Source organism: Rhizophagus irregularis, chromosome 23 (genome assembly GCF_026210795.1).
Source record: "Rhizophagus irregularis chromosome 23, complete sequence".
Taxonomy (NCBI): domain Eukaryota; kingdom Fungi; phylum Glomeromycota; class Glomeromycetes; order Glomerales; family Glomeraceae; genus Rhizophagus; species Rhizophagus irregularis.
Window position 1 is genome coordinate 1,758,893 of NC_089451.1, and position 20,059 is coordinate 1,778,951.

Genomic DNA, 20,059 nt, shown 5'->3' on the forward strand with positions numbered 1-20,059 from the left:
GAACGCAAAATTGTTAGAAGCTTTTATTCAAAATTTTGAAAGAAATAAAACAAATCAAAATATACAACAAATGAATATGAGTTATGGACTATCTAAACGTTAACATCATCATCTTCACTAAATTGTTGGTCTAATAATTTCTCTATATCGAAATTTTCGTTACCGTGGTCAACAATATGATCAACATTTACGGGTTCAATAACTACTCGCGGCTCCTGAAGTTTTAATAATTCCACTAGCTCCTTTGATACAAAATTAAAATAGTTTTCACTTTGTAAAACACTATCGTTACTTTTATGCCCAAATTTTTCATACTCTTCTATGTCAACAAGTTCGTCTTCTGTATCACCATAATCTTCGTCTTCATTATCTAATTCTTCCTCTCCAATTTCATCATTAATATTTTGATATATACCATTTCTTACCAATTGATAAAACTCTTCATCATTCTTGACATTCATATCTCTAGCCGTATACTTTAATTCAGTTTTCGCGTTTGAAACATAATATGTGTGAAGTTTCGTAAGATTTTGTAAATGATTCACACTTAATCTAATTGAAAGGAATTACTTAAAATTTAAAATTCAAAAAAAAAATTAATAACTAGCAACAATAAAATAAATATTTACCGTGTTCTCCTTTTATTCATATACCAACCCATCACGGAAAATATTCTCTCACATCCTGCATTGTGTGGAGTTATTGAAAATATTTTTAATGCAAGTTGTTGGATAAAATTTTCTTCTCCTTCATCTTGTTCTACATAACTCCACCAACGCTCAACTGTATAATATTTAGGAACAAATTCATCATTATAAGGAGGAAGATTATCACGAAAAGCAGCAATTTGCCCAATTAATTTGGAACTGGAATTTTCTCCGCCTCCCATTTTTATCCATATATTTTCAATTGCCCAATAAACTACTTTACGGCATACTTGATTTCGGAATCCTTTACCTATGATATTTTAATTAATTAATAATTAATTAATTGTTAAATAAGGTAAAAATCATCATTTTATTTTATCAAATACGTACCACGGTATAGTGGGTGAAGTAAATAGGCTAACATATATAACCTAAAATCGAACTGCATCCACCTTTTATTAAATGCTTTAATGCATTGTTGTCGAAAAAGTAGTATGAGTTTCTGATAAGCTTTTGATTGAATATGACAATTTTATTAATTGTAAGAAACAATCTGCTAACGTTGCATTTTTCATTTCTAAATATTTGATGGCTTCTTTTATTGGCTTAAGAATTAATTGTAATTCTTCAATATCCATAAAAAAACGCCTCGTAATAATTTCTTTGATATTTTGCTTTAGGTAATTCGGGTTATTATTTGCTATCTAAAATTAGATAAATTTATTAAAATTAATTAAAAATAAATAATTAAAAATAATCAATAAATACCAACATTTTTTAGAGCTTCTTCGCATCTTAAAACTGAAGAAACACAATCACATGCAGTCATCCATCTCGTTTGACAATACCCCTTTAATTTACCACCTTTAACCATATTTTCCTTTATTTCATCTGTTAATTCTGCACCTGCCCGATGAGATGCTTTAAAAAAATGAACTAATTTCATACATTTTTTTAATATTGATTGGGCAAACTCTAATTTACAAATATCATTGGTTAATAGATTTATATGATGTGCAATGCACCGAATTGGCATTATAAATCCATATCGATCGTTAACTAGCTTTTTTGCCATGACCATTGTAGATGCATTATCTGATACTATTCCTGCAAATTTTGTAACTCCAACATTTTCAATTACCTCAATTATTTTATTTGCTAAAAACTCTCCCGTATGTGAATAGTTTGATAAATTTTGAACTGAGTGAATATATTCTTTTCTTTCACCAGTAATAATAACAAATGCATAAAGTGATTGTCCACTAGTACTCGTCCAACCATCTACTCCTTTAAAAATTAAGAAATTACAATTAATAATTTAATTTATTATATTTTATAATAAATTATTATTACGTACCCAATGTAAGATTTTTTTCATTATTTAATTTAAGATTTATTTCAGTAATAACATGTGAAATTTCCGCATTAAGCATATCTTCTGTAAGAGTTTGTCTACATGGTGGATTATATCCGGACATAATGTACGGAAGAAGATCAATGAAAAAAGGGTTTTCAATTATATGAAAAGGGATACCGCAGCAAGCAAAAAATTTTACAATAGCACGATTTGCCATTTCAATTTTAGCTTGATCAATTTTGGTTGAATCAAATATCTCATCTATTTTTGGCTGATTGTGGCTAATTTTAATTTTTTTATTATAACCGAGATGTCCATTATTTTTTACTTTTTCCAGGAATAAAGACTTTACTTCAGGTGATACCTTTAAACAATTTAAAGCAATATGTCCTTGCATTTCAATAGGCTGACCTACTTGTTGTTTCCAGCCACAAAAATTACATTCTGCTGAACAATGCCCTCTATTTCTGGCCCTTCCTTAAAATAATCCCAAATATCAGTTTTTGGACGACCACGTTTTTTTTTATTTTGATTAATAATTGTATTTTGATTATCATTACTGTCATCCATATTTAAAATATCTTAAAAAGATTTAAAAGAAGTATATTATAACGCGAAAGAATTATAAATTCTTTTTTAAATGTTAAAAAAAAAATGAATGATTACTTTTTATAGTTTTTTTACTTAATAAATAAATTACTATTTATGGTTTAGATAGTTTTATTAATTTGGAAGTTGATCAAAATAATTTCGCACTATATTATCTATTAATTATATATATATATTTATATTAATTTAATTACGTCATATATAAATAATTACGTTATACGTAAATAATTACGTATTTACGTATTTTTCAAGTAATCTGGTAATTAATTACCAGGATTACGAATTACGTATTTATACGAAAATACTGAATTACCAGGCCATGTATATTCCAGATTGATACTTGCATCCAGCTCTTTGAGTTCCAGTAATAATTTACTGGAAGAGTCTTCTTATTAATATTTTTAAGAACTCGGGGATTTTCATATTTATGTATGAATAATGGGAGCATTTTTTCAGTTCCAGTTGCATTACAAGTAAACAAAACAGTTATACGATCTTTTGATTGTTTTGTTCCAGCAACAGGACCATTAGATATAGTGCGATTGGATCGCATTTTCCAAAAAAGACCTGTTTCATCACAATTAAAAATATCCTTAAGGTCATAATTTTTAAGAATTTGGCGCAAGTTTTCACGCATTATATCAAGATCTTGGAGTGGTGCACTTGCTGCTTCTCCATGCACATTATATTGTTTAAGGTTATGCCGTTTTTTAAAATTGTCAACCCACCCTTCTGATCCTTTAAATTTTTCTTTATTGCACAAAAAAGCAAACTCCAAGGCTTTAGTTGAAAGAATATCATCACTAATAATAAGGCCAGCCTGAAGTGCATTTTCTACCCAAAGAGTTAAAGCCTCTTCAATATTAATAAATGGAAGCTTTCTTTCACATCGCAGACCAGCTTGATATGAACTAAGATCCACTGCAAGCCAACGGTCTTTTTCCTTTAAAATATCACTAATCATCTCTTCACTAACCTCATACTCTTTGGCTAGTTCTTTTTGTTTTAAGGAAGGCGTGGATATTTTTTTTAAACAAACTTCTTTTTTTTGTGCAGCAGTAAGAGACTTACGTTTGTTAGTAATTGAAGGTTCATTAGAAAGTTGTTTTTTGGATAGGTTAGTAGGTTTAATTTTTGGCATTTTTTAAAAAAATATAGAAAATAAAAACGCGAAACATGAATTTTAATATAAAATTACAGAATATGCAGTATTGCTATATTTGAAACATGATTCGGTGTAAAATAAATGCTAAATTGTCCTTTATAGAAAATTTGCAAAAAAATAGCCCTCCATAAAAAAAATTGCAAAAATCTTCGTAATATTTAAAAAAAATTTGGTATAAAAAAAATTCGTTATAAAGTGACTCATTTTATATATGAAGTTTACACAATCTACTTCGTTATACGTTATACAGCATTTAATTAGTAAAATTTGGTATAACAAGATTTTTTAATATGTAAAATTCTGGACCACAGTGAAGATCTGTTGTACTAAAAAATTCGTTACATTAAAATTCGTTATAAAGCGAGCTGACTGTATAAGGTAAAATTTATGATTTCATAAAATTTATTAGTATATATTAATTTTAGTATAAAGAATTTTACTTTATAAATTCAATCAGTTTTTTTGATTATTCTATGTAATTTTTACCTTAGGCTTGTGAGTGATCTTTATTAGAAGTAAGCGGGATCCTTCTAATCCATTTGAAGCTCTATAGCAAAATTCCAATTAAGTTTTAAAAAAAAAATTGAACTTGAAAATGAAAATTTTTAAATTTTTTTCTTATTTTTTTTTATAGAAGTTTAAACTCTAATGTAAATATTAAGTTCTTAAGATAAGTTCAAAAAAAATCTGAAACTTTTATAATTTAACATTTATTTTTTTTTATTTTTTTTGTAGGAACTTCAGTTCTAGCATGGAAACTAACATTCCAGATGAGTTTCTAAATAAAAAATTCAATACTTTTATTAAAAAAAACTTATTTTTTTTTATTTATATTTTTGTAAAAACTTCAACTTTGATGTAGACACCAGTAAATTTTGAATAAAATTTGAAATTTTTATAATTTAAAAAAAAACTATTTTTTTTATTTTGTGAAAAACCAACTTTTCAAGTGAATTTCAAAATAAAATTTTCAAAATTTTTATAATTTAAAAAAATATTTTTTTTATTTTTTTTTGTAGGAACTTTAGTTCTGACTCTCTGAGTCACTGACTTGGATACTTAATTTCCAGATAGATTTCAAAAAAAAAATGTGAATTAATTCTTAATAGATAGCCATTAATAGTTGTTTTTTTTTTCCTTTTTTTAGATGTCAGATTTTTCTTTTAGGTGTTGGTAAATTTAAAGCTTCAAACCTTTTTTTTACATTTGTAGGTCTTTGTTCAGAAAAAGTACATAATTAAAATAATATGGAATATATTTTAAATGAATTTTATTATTTAATTTTATTTAATTATGTAATTATTGTGGTAGAATTATTTTATTAATATAATATCTTTATAATACTAATAATAATATACATGTTATAAATATAAATCATTGATGTTGTAATTATGTATAATATATCACATCTATTGTAATGCAAAATAAACCATGTTATAATCATATAAAACATATTGTAAAATTCATGTTATAATACATATATGACATAGTGTTTTAATATATTTACCACTATAATAGCAGGTTGGTGCTCATGAATTTTATAACATCTTATGATAGGGTTTTTATATGGTTATCAAAAAGTCTATATTGATAGTAAAGTTCATCCAGAAAAAATGGATGAGGTAGGAGCATTTGGTTGAGAATCTTCAACAACATAAATGGCACAATAATTATGAATTTATTATTATCAGAGAATCCATAAATAATATCCTATTTGGCATAAATCCCATTTAATTATATAATTTAATTTAATGTATTGTTCTTTGGAGTTTGGATGATTTGAGTCAACATTAACAGATTCTGCCATCATTCTATGGTACAGGTTATTTCCCCAGTCAGTTTTTGATGTAATAAACTCAGGACTTAAAAAGTCACCAAGGAACTTTGGAACAAAGCCAGTATTAAATAGAGCAATATGAAAATGCTCTTGTTTTGAGATAAAATTACATGTTTCTGTTTACTTATCATCAGGATCGTATTTATCAAAAAACATTTTGAGTGCTGATGAATAACTCAAAGGCTTGAGACGTACCAAAACTTTATTATATCCTGTTTGTAAAAAGTGAATGTTGTCTAACCCTAACCCTAACCCTAATGATTGCAGACATTCCTGTACATATTGGGATGATAAAGAATTCATGCTCACTTTTGTTCATCTTCTGATTGGACATGAAAGAACCAATCTCATTTAACATATCTTTAAAGAATTTACGGGCATCCTCCCATGATATCTTTTTGTCCCATTGAACATCATCAATATATATTTGATACTCGTCGATATGGATGATGACATCCTCAAGAGGTCAACGCAATGCCTGAAGCCACTGCAATACGTGCTCCAATTCGCACACGCATTTTATCAAGTTTTTGGAGATACTTGCACCCATCATTAAAATTTATAAATATATAGCAAGGATCATTGAGGGAATCCTTAACCAAGTTTATTCTACCTATGTTCATCAATGCTGACTCTTCTGCATAGGAGATCAGATGTTGCGTCTCCATTCCCACTCGCGATTTTCCTATCCCTGATCCACCGGGAACCAGAATAAAATAATGACTTCGGTGATAGGTTAACAAGCGGTTGGTATAATTCATGTTGGCAATCATTGCAATTTGATTTATAGCTTGTTCACGATCATAGAACTTGTGGTCAAAAACTCGTCGAAAAGGAGAAATTGGCTGTTGAGAAGAAAGAACAGCAACTAATGTGGTGGCTGGAAGGAATGAATGATGAATGAGAAATGGCAAATTTCTTGTTCGAAAGGTAAAACGCTGAGAGACACTTACCAGTGGTGGGTGCTTGCACGATGATGTGAATGGCAGACTTGCTCTCCTTATCTTTAAAACTATTCTCATTGAAATATTCATCAAGAGGAAATCGAGGTGCATCAATTCTCCTCCATAGAAAATGTTTCAAGCAACTCGTCGTTCTTGTCGACACTAACACGGTCAACCTTCCAAAGATTCAGATTGTCAGGAGAATAACTAATTCCTTTTTCAGACAAGATAAGAGATTTGACATGTGAAACTTCATATTTGATCCTATTATTGCCAACGATAATTTCGTCACTAATATCAACTGAAATAGATCGGATAGAAGCTTCTCCCAGAAATAGACAATTTAAGGAGAAAATCATTTTGAAGGTATTTTTCTGTAAAATTATAAATGGTATTTTTATTAGTTTTAAGCGAAGTTTAGAGAAATTTGAGAGAACGTTTGAGGGTATATATATACTTCTGAATACATCATGATGATTTAGTTAATTATAAAATGATCTTTATAAACTCTTAATTTGTGACACGAAATATGATATAATGATATAAGCCGCATAGTAAAAAAAAAGTTTATAAAATTAAATTTATCAAAAAAGTGATTCACACGATTTCTATTCGGTTGTACAGTGACCGTCGCAGTAGCCAATAAAATTAATTTTATGTAAATCTCACTATAACGATAAAATTACACCTGATGTAAGATTTCACGTTACTGACCACCCACGAAAAAATTATTGAAGTCCGGAATTTCACAATTAAGGTATGAATAAAGTCGTTTGTGGTTGTTCATTCTATTTTTTTTGTTATAAAAATCTTTGAAGTGCTAGCTTGTTATTGGATGGCGAGGACCTTATTAGGTGGAGAAACCTCTTTTTCCAAAACGCTTAAATAATTAAATCGCTCTTTTGCTTTGTTCCCTCAGTGAATAACTCCGATAATTCGCGCTTTGACTATTCAAACTTTCGGTGAGTATTACTAAGATCAATATTGTTAATTTATTTCTGACTCTGTATGTTCTATGCATAACTGACGACCGTTTTATTTTATCCAGAATACCGATGTTGGGGACAAATGAAATCGGATTAGAGTATTTAATGTTGGGATATTATGTTAGTATAGACGGTTTAGATGAACGAAACACCGTCAGGCATTAGTATAGAGACTCTATTTCACTTTGTAAAACAAGTTTATGTATTACCGAATCTTGTAATTCATTTTTACATCAATAAATCAGAAATTCCGATCGTCCCGGTTTTTTTATCTATGCTAACGAACTTTTGAATTATTCCATCTCATAAAAAATTATCATCGAACATGCAATCCACTGATTCATTGAGAGATGCTAAGCTCTTAGCTGAGATTTCCTGTTCCACAATTATATTTTTATCCAACTTGGCAATAACTTCATGTTGATCGGATTTAAGTTCCTCTGTGTCACATGACTCCGATCGTGAAGAATCTTCACGGTTTTCAAGATTACATGTTAATTTGGATGCATTAACTCGCGGTTGCTTTGATAAGACCGCAAGATGCTGATCTTATGCTCTCAGAACTAGCCTCATAAGATTGTGATAAGTCTTGCTCGTCTTGCTCTGAAATTAATATGTCCGCGACCTCGGGAATTTTAGTCACGTCCTGAGAAATTACGAGTGCCTCTTGATCTCTCTGTTTCTTTTCCCGCCTCCTCTCTCTAATCTCATTGCTAATGCATTTCTTATACACATCATCCAAGGAATCGACCATTTCCTCATTACCATCAAGGTCACTAGGTGCTCGTCCTATTTCATTAATGAGTTGGTCTATTACAGAATCGGGTACATCATGTGTCTGACCAAATGGCAACGCCATCCCATCCATTGCTGAACTCTGTTCTAATAATGCAAGTCTAGCCTCAAGCTCTCCGACTCTAGACTTGAGTTCGGCATTCTCAGCATCACGCCTTGCATTCTCTTCAATAACTTGCTTCAGCCTCGCATTTTCAGCCTCAACCTTAGCAAATCTTAGTAACTTCTCTCTAAGTTCAGGAATCTCAGCATTCTCCTTCCTAAGCTTGGCAATCTCAGCTAAGAGCTTGGAATTTAATTCTCTCAATGAATCAATGGATTGCATGTTCAATGATAATTTTTTATATAAGATGGAATAATTCAAAAGTTCATCAGCATAGATAAAAAATGAGGTAATATCCTCATCAGAATTACTGATTTATTGATGTAAAAAAATAAATTACAAGATTCAGTAATACATAAACTTGTTTTACAATGTGAAATGGCTAATGTCTGCAGACTACACCATTTTTTCGCTTGCCTATGCTACTAATACATATTATCCCACTCCATGGTCCCAGTTTCATTGTCCCAATTCTCAATATTCTGAATAAAATAGTTAGTTATACATGTATGAGGTATGCAGTGTCAGAATGTGATAATAATATTAACTTTACACCAAAATTTTATGTTATTTGCAATCTGTGATCCTAATAAAGTCCTCAGAAATCTAAGAGAAAATATTATTAGTAGTTTGCAAGTCCTGGAATCATTTTCTTGTAAAAGTACAGCCACAACTGAAAAAGATGTACTCCATTCATACCTTAATTGTCTCATCCAGACTTCAATAATTTTTCATCAATGCTTCTTTTTGGGTAGCCAGAGTGAGAAAAAAAAAGTGAAAATCTTACATCATAGAGCTTCATTTGTAAATCACACTGATTAGTTCAATTGTATAACCACTTATATAACCTAAAATTATGTTCACCATTTTTAAATCACAACAAGCATATCTTCTGAACTTGATGATATCAAAAATATGTATATAGATGATCTTACAAAAGAGTCAAATTTTAGAAAAAGTCATAAATTTCAAGATAATTTAAAATAAACCTGTAATTATGCATTACAAATATTAAGCATTATTCAATTATTTTTACTATTAATTTGAAGATTGTTATTCCAATTGACAATAGGCCAATTGAGATTCCAAATTGGATCCAGTAAACTCCAAAGATAATAGTAAAAGTTACACAAATAAAATAAGCACTAAAGCTAAAAAATCTAAACCAAAGTAATTTATTATCATAGTGGTAACCATTTCTTACTATCACAATGGTTGCTTCAAATACTTATATGATATAAATAATTCTATTAAATAATGCTACAGAATATTTTGTAATTTCTACAGGTCGAAAAGTGAAAAATCAGATATCAATCAGTCACTAATCAGCCCTATAAAAAGTATTATACTTAAAATATATTTAATTTAAAAATTGCAAAATACTTATAATATACTTAAAATGTATTTAAAATTATCTTAAAATATATTTCTAATATATTTAATTTTTGCTTAAATACTTAAATTATTATAAAATTTAAGTATATTTTAAATATGGTATGAGTTATCAATAGTCCAAAATTTTAAAATGATGATTATCACATGATTTATTATGTGTAACAATTTTTATTGGATAAGATTAGCTTATACAAATGAATTTCATTGCATAAAAAAATTAAATTTATTCATTTATAAATTTATTTAACTCTTTCAAAACACTCTCCAGAATTCTTCTGTGAGATTTATATTTTTTTATAGTATACTCCACCAATTTTCCATCAATACCTTTTCTGTAAAGGTCCATATAATGCTAACATTTTCTTGAGAACTTTCTAATAGTTGTCAAGTTTACTGAATTAAGACTTTTAAGAACAATTTTTTGTAATCCCTCCTATAAATAATTACAATTTTCACGTAAATATCTTTTAGCAGCATCCCAATTAGGGATGGATGTTAATTAACTATAGTTAATTAACCATAGGCCAATTTTCTAAAAGAGTATAACATAAATTATATAAAAATTGGTTTAATTATTTAATAATATGCAAATTAAAAAATTAGATACATTTTTAATTTATGCTAAATTTTTGATAACTTTAGGGTGTTATGCACTATATATAAAAAAATATACTTATAATAGTCTTATAATATACTTAAATTTTAATTTAAATATAATTTAAATATATTTTAAATATATAGGCAAAAATTAAATATATTAGATATATATTTTAAGATAATTTTAAGTATATTTTAGATATATTAAAAATATATTATAAGTACAGTCAGACCTTTATAATTGCACTTTCCATAATTACATCCACTATGTATATCCTCTCTAAATGCACCCTCTAATTTGGTCCTAAGCTTATATGATCTCTAATTATTTTACTTCTATAAATGCACACTTTCTTTAAATGCACTATTTTGAAAATTATGCATATGGTTCTAAGAGGTGTGCAATTATGAAGGTCTGACTGTATTTTGCAATTTTTAAATTAAGTATATTTTAAATATATTTTAAATATAATACTTTTTATAGGGCTAATTGGTGATGGTATTTGGCAAAAATGCCAATCAGTTACCAATCAGCTACCTGATTGATGACTGATTGGTGCCGATTGGTGACTGATTGATGCCTGATTTTTCACTTTTTGACCTGTAAATTTACATTTTGCACATTTTTTATTAAAAATAATAATAGATATAAAAGTCAATATAATCATGATAATAATGAATATAAGTGTATAACTGTCTTAAATGGCAAAAATAAGATAAAAGTATTACACAGTTTCAGTTTACTACTATATGAATCATACTAGTGATAAATTTCCTTAAGTAAACATACTCTCTTTTCTTTTCAAATAAACTGTCTTCAAGTACACTGATTTTTCTTAATCAGTTTTACACTTTTCGTATGCTCTTTTTTAGCATCAAGTTAAATCTTTTCAAATTTTTTGTAATTCCTTATCATTTATTTCTACACCAAATAAAGCACTAATTAGAAAATGATTAGATCAGAAGATAATAACTATATGTACTACAATTTAACCTTCATCTTTACCTCTGTTTTTTTTTGAAAGAATAGCTTTCAAATAAATACTTTGCTATCAGTGGTGATTTTTTTGGTAGTATTTTATAATGCTTTTTAAATAATATTAATAGGAATTTTGACAATATCATATTTAATAACATATATATTAATAAGTCTATTAACAAGTATGATATTTAATATTAATATTGTAACTAATATAAAAGAATAATTGTCATATATTACAAAATTATTATTTTTTTATATTTCATTGTAATATGGTATTTTAATATATATTAAATTATAATAGCAATTATATTGTCAATTATTACAAAATATATATTACAGGATTATTATATGGTAATCAAAAAAATAGGTACTGATAGCTAAAGTATTTTTTTCATTATTTGTTTTATACCTTTTATATTCTTCTTGTTAGCATTGAGTTAAACTTCTTAGCATTTATTATAATTCCCTCAAGCTTTACTTCTATGCCAAAATAAAGTGCTAGTTATTAGAAAATGAGACAATAACTATATATACTATAACCTTACCTTTATTCTTTCCATTGTGTATGTTAGAATTATAGGAATAAATATTACCAATATTAAATTGTTTGTATTTTTTCATGGTTGAAGAAAGATTTTTTTGGATCAATAATTTTATGGAAAGGTTTCAGTTATATTAAATTTATTGGCTTATATATAATTTAGAATAAACTTTCATTAAGTTTTATTAATTATATAATTATATAATTATATGAATTTATTGTATTAAACTATTAAATTTTACTGATTATTAATTGAAAACATGTTTTATAAATTAGGAAACGGGAACTGTTGTAAGTCCAGAGTGAAAAACTAAAATTTGCAATTTCATTGGGTGATGATTACGTAGCAGACAGAGAAATTCACATGATCATTTTTTTTCATAGTGTATAATAGTATTGGTTTCCGTAAATAGTTGTAAGTCCAAAAATCAAGTAAATATAATAGTTGTAAATCAAAATTACTATCTTTTAGCTAATTACAATAGTGTAGTATTTACAGCTAATTTACAACTTACGTTTATAATATTACAACCGCTAAAGATTGTAATTTGATATATAATAATTGTTACTTATGGCAACTAACCTTAGTGCATAAACATATATTGTTCTTTGTTTCACTCTGAACAATCAGTTATCAGTACTCTGAAATATGTAACATCAGTTTATCTGTTGATAAAAATACAATTATTTCTAACCAATATCTAAAAAATTTGAATCATCATGAAATATTACAAATTAAGTAATATCTTATTACATTATTTAATAATACAATATAGTAAATATAATTTATTATTATACTGTATATAAAAATAAATATAAAGAATTGAAACTTGTCTGTAATATATGATATCTATATTAATACTTTATTCTATTATTCTATTTTTATCCACTTTGATAAACCCTGTAATTTAAAATATCTACTTGATTTCCAAACAAGTTTTCGATAGACTTTACTAAATTCTTATGGTTTAAAATAAAGTTATTAATTAGTAATGATGAAGGTGATAAAGATCTCAATAACATTTTTACCTTTCCTTCACTATTATTTAGAGCTAGATGAAACTAGTTTGATTATAATCCAATCTACAGCAATCTTATATATTACATCTTTATATAAACTTGCCATATTATAGCTACATTTTTTAGGATTGCGTTAAATAGATATTTGCAGTGTAAACGTATAACGGTCGAATATCAAGCATAAAAAGATGATAAAATTCAATCACCAAATATAATTGCCAAATATTAAGAACGAACAAATTAATCATGAATTAGCGTAGATGGATAAATGATTAGCCGAAAAGGATAAACATTTAGGAAGAGTAATGATCTACATGATGTAATATTTATCGAATGATTAACAAAGAACCAATAGAATAATTAGAGTCAATCAATTGCGGCTTAGCAATCTTTAACAATAGGAACAATTAGAAGGGATAATTATAAGCCACAAAAGATAGATTATAAGCAAAACACATAAAGTGGGAAGATAGTGAATTAAAAGAACATATAAAATAATGTCAGAAAGATTAAAGAACATAGAATAATATAAAAGATAATATAAAAGATAATATAAAAGATATTATAAAAAGATAATATAAAAGATAATATAAAAGATAATATAAAAGATAATATAAAAGATAATATAAAAGATAATATAAAAGACAATATAAAAGATAATATAAAAGATAATATAAAATATAATATAACATATATTAAAAAGATGGAGTATAAAAGATGGAATACAACATATTAAATAGCATATTAAAAGATAGCATATTAAAAGATAGCGTATTTAAAATATAGATAGCATATTAGAAAGACAGTTCAAAGATAATATATAAAAAGAACATAAAAGATAGTATATAGATAGCATATATTAGAATAGAAAGTATTATAAAATTTGTATAAATAGAGAGCAGAATTCAAAGTAATTCCACAGTTCTAATTCACAGAACTCAATAAAAATATAAGTTTCATTTAATTATTTGTTAGTAAAGTTTAATATTAATTTAAAGGTAATAGGTTCGCCCTAAACTTTAATTAATGTTTGCTAAATTAATTTTAATTGAATAAAATGAAGATTTTAAGATGAATTAAATATACACTTTTGAAAAGTAATAATTCGTAGTGAGAGCTATCGAAGTTTGAAATTAAAGGTAAAAGTGGACATAATTTGGGGAAAATTCAGAGAAGTTAAATTTATTTTATGTCGTTTGACGTTTTATATTACTAATGCTATTTATTTCATGAACCAAGAATATTGTTTTATGTTGCTGTTTATTAACTCATTTATTCGTTTAATTGTTCGTTCGTTCATTTATTCATTCGTTCGACCATGAGAATGCCTATTCGACGTGGCAACTCTGTAAATTGATGACAGAGGAATAGGGAGATCTCAGCAGTTAGATTGCATTCTATACAATATTTTGATTGATATCCTTTTTTTTTTACTTTAGTAACTGTGATAATTGTATTTCTCACTTTTATAATCCAATCAACTGATCCTTTGCTATAGCTTTCAGAAATTTCATATTGAAGATAGACTTTTACCTCATTATCAAAGATTGATGCAACATCGTAATTAATACAAAAAATAAACTTGCAACAAGTGGCTTCATTAGTGCTAGTGATGTATTGAAATATTTTGTGTAATCTCAATAATTTATTTATAACTAAACTTCAAATTTCTTTCAGAATATCCTTAATACCTTCATCAAAAAGTGGTAATCTGTTATAATTGTCTACCTTCAAATTGAAAACTACTTTCATCTTTGAGAAAATATACAAAAAGAAAGGTTATTACGCTACAAAAACAGCTATGCATAAATTAACTGATCAGATATTTAGTAGAATCAGCATGTAAATATCCTAAATATCTAAATAGTACTTATACATATTCACAATAATTTTCAGATTTACCTTAGGGTTAGTAGTCCAGATAATGTTCATTAAATCCTCATCAGCAGAAAACTAAATAACTTTATGCTCTGTCACAATCTCAACTATATCACTCCTACTGTTGCATTTTGAGAACTCAAATCTAATTTTTTACACATTTTACCTGTTAAAATTTTTCTCTTCAAGCCAGCACTGCCTATTATATAGTTTATTATAATATACCTATTTTATCTCAACAGGATGCTGTATAATTATATGAATATATTTATCAGCTAGCTAAAAGGTAAAATGTTTGCTAATTTTTGAAAGAGATTTCAACTCTACACCTTCAAATTCACCTTTAATATTAATGTTAATTTTTTATTGATGAGCTTAAGTTTTTTATTTAGTTCTTCAAGAAAAATGTTAACCTTTTATAACTTGAGTTCTTTGAATGCAACATTATTGAAAAAAAGCTTTTAGTTCTTCTTAATAACATATGCAATTTTACAATCATTAAAATTCTTTTATTAAGACAAATCCAATGATTTAAATTTTATTAAAATTGAATTACTAGTTATATTAAAAATAGGGATATGTAGGATAACAGAATTTTGAAAATATTCCTATAATATGCTACTTTTAAAAAATTTTAATATAAACTCTAAACAAATTCAAATGTGAGTTATATCAGTATTATTTAGAATCCTATCATTATGTCCTTTATTTTTTAAAAAAATAACAGATAATATCTTTTTTATTCTTACTTTTTACTACATATCAAAAATTAAATATGATATATATTTATTATTTATTTTTTTTTCTTTTATTTTTTCAATAAAACGTTTACTAATGTTTTACTAATTTCTTTCTTTTTTTAAATTTTGGGTAGTTAAACATTAGAATTGAAAGGTAATATTAAAAAAAAAATTCTTTTTTATTGATTTTTTTAATAAAGTATTTACTAATATTTTGCTTGTTTTTTTTTTTTAAATTTAAGTAGTTTAATACTGGTTTAGAAGGTAATATTTGAATTTTTTTTTGGATTTCTTTAACAAAGCATTTTGCTAATATTATTTTTTTTTAGATTTCAAGTAATTGGATATTAGAATTGGAAAAGTAATATTTGAAAAAGTAATTTTGTTGATTTTTTAATAAAATATTTGCTAATGTTTCATTATTTTCTTGATTTTAAGAATTGAAAAATTAGGAAGTTTAATTTTTCTTTAGAATTTGGATTTGATTTTTATTTTTTACTTCTTATTCCACAATATTAATTTTATTTTTTTATTTTATTTTTTATTTTTATTTTATTTCTTTATTCCATATTTTATTTTATTTTCTTTTCTTTCTTTCCTCTTTTATTTTCTATTTCATTTTGTTCTTTACTTTATATTTTTTTACTTCATGTTTATTTTATTCTTTACTTCACATTTTTTATTTTATGTTTCATTTCATTTTTTACTTTATGTTACATTTATTCTTTATTTTATATTCATTCCATTTCATTTTTTACTTCATGTTTCATTTTGTTCTTTATTTCATGTTCTATTTTATTTCTCCATTTTGTTTTTTACTTTTATTTTATTTTGTGATTTACTATTTTATTTTGTACTTTATTTCCTGTTTTATTTTGTATTTTATTTTTACTTTTTCTTATCCCTTTATTTTTTTTTACTTTTTTTTTCTTTTCCTCTTCCTTCATTTCTTTCTCTTTTGTTTTTTTTCTCTTTTCTTTTCCTTATTTCATTTATTTTATTCTTTTTTTACTTATAAAGTTCAATTATAAAATCAAATAAAATTAAATTGGGCAATACAAAGTGGTAAAAATGGTTTTCATATTCTGGCCAAATCAGTTTTTGTTAAGTTTTAAAAAAAATTTTTATATTATTATTATACTAGATAAGAATTTTTTAAAAATTGAAAAAAAAAATTAAAAGCTGAATTGCTGGATTATTGATGAAATTTTTATAACTAAAAACCATAAAATTAAGTTTATATGGCTCTTAATCATATTTTATAAAAAATTTTAATAAAAATTCATATTTTTATTCATATAATTATTAAAAAAAAAGTCATTTTAACTAAGTTTTAAGTTTTTTTTTCAATAAAAAAAAATAATAAATTTTTCATAAAATTAGCCAATTAAAAATTTTATATGGTAATAGAATCATCAAGTAATAATGTCTTATAATGTTACCTTTACATTTATTTGACCAAATATTTTGTACAATAAATCTTTATTACATTTCCAGTTAGATATACTATATTTTTAATGAATGTTAATGGCTGTAAATCTTTTCTTATCTAATTTATGTCCTCTATAATAAATAAATAATGTTATATAATAATTAATTCAAAAATAATTATTTAAAAAATAAAATTTATAATAATAAAGAATTCTAATGATAGTAAAATTGAATTCCTAGCTTCAATATTGACAGAGTTATATCATAAAATGTATTTTTACTTTAGTACTTAAAGTTTAGTATATACTGTAAATATATATTATGTACTAAATAATAGCAGTTACCAATTTGAGATACTTTTCACAACGATTGCTTAATGCATATGCTACTTCTGCAACGTTTGTATTATCAGGAAATGCTATTCATACTTTGTTATCAATCTTTGACATTTGTTTAATAGTGATGTGATAACCCAATTTTGATGGTAAAATGTAATCCAACTTAATAATAAATTAATAAAATTTATAATTTAAATATATATAAATGAAATGATAAAACAGCTTTATTATTAAATATAAATACACTAATACAGACTAGAGTATATTTCTGATTCAGCTGACAGAAATGCATACATATTACATATTATTTTTTACACTATCATCATAATGCTTTTCCCAAATTTTTCTATATAATAATTATGCAATAATAGTTAAATAAACAAATTAAAAATTTATATTTACCTCTTATAATATACATGACAAGATTTGAAAATATAAATTAGATGTTCTTCCCAACTTTTTGTTCCATCTATTTTATTTAACACAAATCCAAAACCTTTAGTCTAAGCATAATCTAAATCTGCAATGATGCAATTCCAACCAGCTTTATGAATATGTTGAATATATTGAAATTAAACAGATGATCCTGTTAATTGTTTTATAAGATCAAATAGAGCATGAAACATTCTTTGATAAGCAATTGTATTTGCACTATTAATTTTGTAAAAATGCGTTACAAAGTCACAAAAATTGTGAATAATTATAAATGACTCCAAGAATTTCACACCCCTGTGGATGGATCTCTTTTTGGATCTTATCTACATAGAGCAGCATTGTTTAAAGAGGCATGCGCATCAGCAAGATATTCTGTTCCAAAATATGTCTTTATAAGATTTCCTATTAAATAGAAAAATATTAGGTATTTTTAAGATTTAATATAGTATTATTTCTACCTGTTATGATGTTACATCTATTGTATCATCATTTGCTTGGCGAATTAGCTCTTGTAAATGATCCCGAATAGTAACTGGTACATGGCTAGGTTGAGGAGGTGAATTCCTTTATATATAAGAATAATATATGGGCATTTTTCTAAGTCATGTGGAATTATTTTAGTATATTTAACTCCACATGTTTTTCGGATTATGGAGCCTTGTTTAATAATATTGCCTGCACGATGTGGATGTGCTGTAAAAAAAATACTTATATAAATAAATGATTAACAACAAATTCAATTAACATTATTATACAGTATTTTAAACTTACGCGGTCAGCTTGTTTTTTTTTTGAATTATTATGCAATATTGTGGAACAGTTGTTTACTGGTTCATCTGTTTCACCCTAAATTATTTAAGTAAATGGCTAAACAAAGTAAAATAAAATAATTAAAAGATTCAAAAATTATATCTGACTTCGTACTGTCCATTTAAAAGTTGTGAAAGTAAATCAAGATCCACATCATCTTTAACACTAATAAATCGGTGATATTTTTCATTTATTTTCCATTCAGAACAACCAATAAAATAAGATGGTGGCATTGTATTATCATGGCGTCATAAGCATTTTAATACAGGATTTCCAGTACATTGCATCCCATTTTGTACATATCAGCCAAATATACACTATAAAATAAAATAGTCATAATGATTATCATCATAGAAAATGACAAGTTGCACGAGTAATACTTACGCAAATGTAGTATTTTCTTTATTGGTTGATAATTCATGATTTATTTTTAGACGCAAATCCGAATCAGGATCTACCGATTTATGTTCCATTTCTTTAAGTTCTGAATTAGCAAATTCACATATTTTTAGCCCTTACAAGTTCTCTCATTTTTACTTATGGCAATATTGCCAAGATAGTCTTGTTTTGTCCATCGGGTCTACCCATAGAATACTGAATCTTAAAATAAAATTAGAATTAGTAATATCATTTCTAATTATAATATCAATATTCTTTTAAACAAATATTCACATCTGAAAACGCTGCTTCTTTATTTTCCTATCTTTCAATATGATATATAATTGCAACACCTTTTTCACTTGTTGAAGAATATTCAATTAGAACTAGCGAATGGATTATTGTTTTAACAGTTACATGTTTCATAGTATAAATTTCTGTATCTTCTTCTGACTCAGAAGATATGTCATTTTGCTATATAATATGTTAAAATAAAATTTTATTATATTATCATTTGGATTACTCTAAACATTCATATAAACAAATACCTCAATAAGATCATCTTCATAAATGATATTTTCTCTATTAACAAAACTAGTATCCATAGTAGATATAGCGAGACAATTTATTTTACGCGAAATAACAAGCAGACAATATTGATATTTCTTTCGCATGAAATAGCTTTATAAATTTTATGTATGTATAGGTAAAATTTTTTCGTGAAAAATAATATTCTTTCTTGTAAAATAACCTTAAAAAAGTAAAAATATTGTACTGTGTATGTGAAAATAATATATTTTTCACGTAAAACAATCAGAAATAATATTTTTTTCGCGTAAAATATTTAAGTAAAGATATTAGATATATTAAGAAAAATGATTTTCACGTAAAACAAGTGAAAATGATATTTTCTTTCGTGTAAAATATTTGTAAGTGAAGATATATTAACAATAATTTTCATATAAAATAAGGATAATATTTTCTTTTGCATATAAATTCATATATGTGAAGCTTCGTGTGGGTTCGAGTGACGGTGTAGGACAATAAGATGATTGATAATTGTATGTTGGC

General features: G+C 25.7%; 3 protein-coding genes across 3 annotated transcripts; all 3 read right to left on the reverse strand.

The window, feature by feature from the left end:
* Window positions 1–6,073: 6,073 nt before the first annotated feature.
* On the reverse strand, window positions 6,074–6,918 carry OCT59_015348 (uncharacterized protein; the record flags this gene model as incomplete). Its single annotated transcript, XM_025312694.2, has 3 exons — window positions 6,074–6,495; window positions 6,569–6,627; window positions 6,704–6,918. 3 exons carry the CDS (start codon window positions 6,916–6,918, stop codon window positions 6,074–6,076), a joined length of 696 nt encoding a protein of 231 aa, XP_025189050.2.
* A 1,135-nt stretch (window positions 6,919–8,053) lies between these two features.
* Window positions 8,054–8,665, reverse strand: OCT59_015349 (uncharacterized protein; the record flags this gene model as incomplete). Its single annotated transcript, XM_025329908.1, has 1 exon — window positions 8,054–8,665. The coding sequence occupies one exon, from the start codon at window positions 8,663–8,665 to the stop codon at window positions 8,054–8,056; it is 612 nt and encodes a 203-aa protein (XP_025189051.1).
* Window positions 8,666–19,309: 10,644 nt separating this feature from the next.
* Window positions 19,310–19,593, reverse strand: OCT59_015350 (uncharacterized protein; the record flags this gene model as incomplete). The annotated part of the gene is made up of 2 exons (XM_025323902.2): window positions 19,310–19,462; window positions 19,537–19,593. 2 exons carry the CDS (start codon window positions 19,591–19,593, stop codon window positions 19,310–19,312), a joined length of 210 nt encoding a protein of 69 aa, XP_025189052.2.
* Window positions 19,594–20,059: the final 466 nt, after the last annotated feature.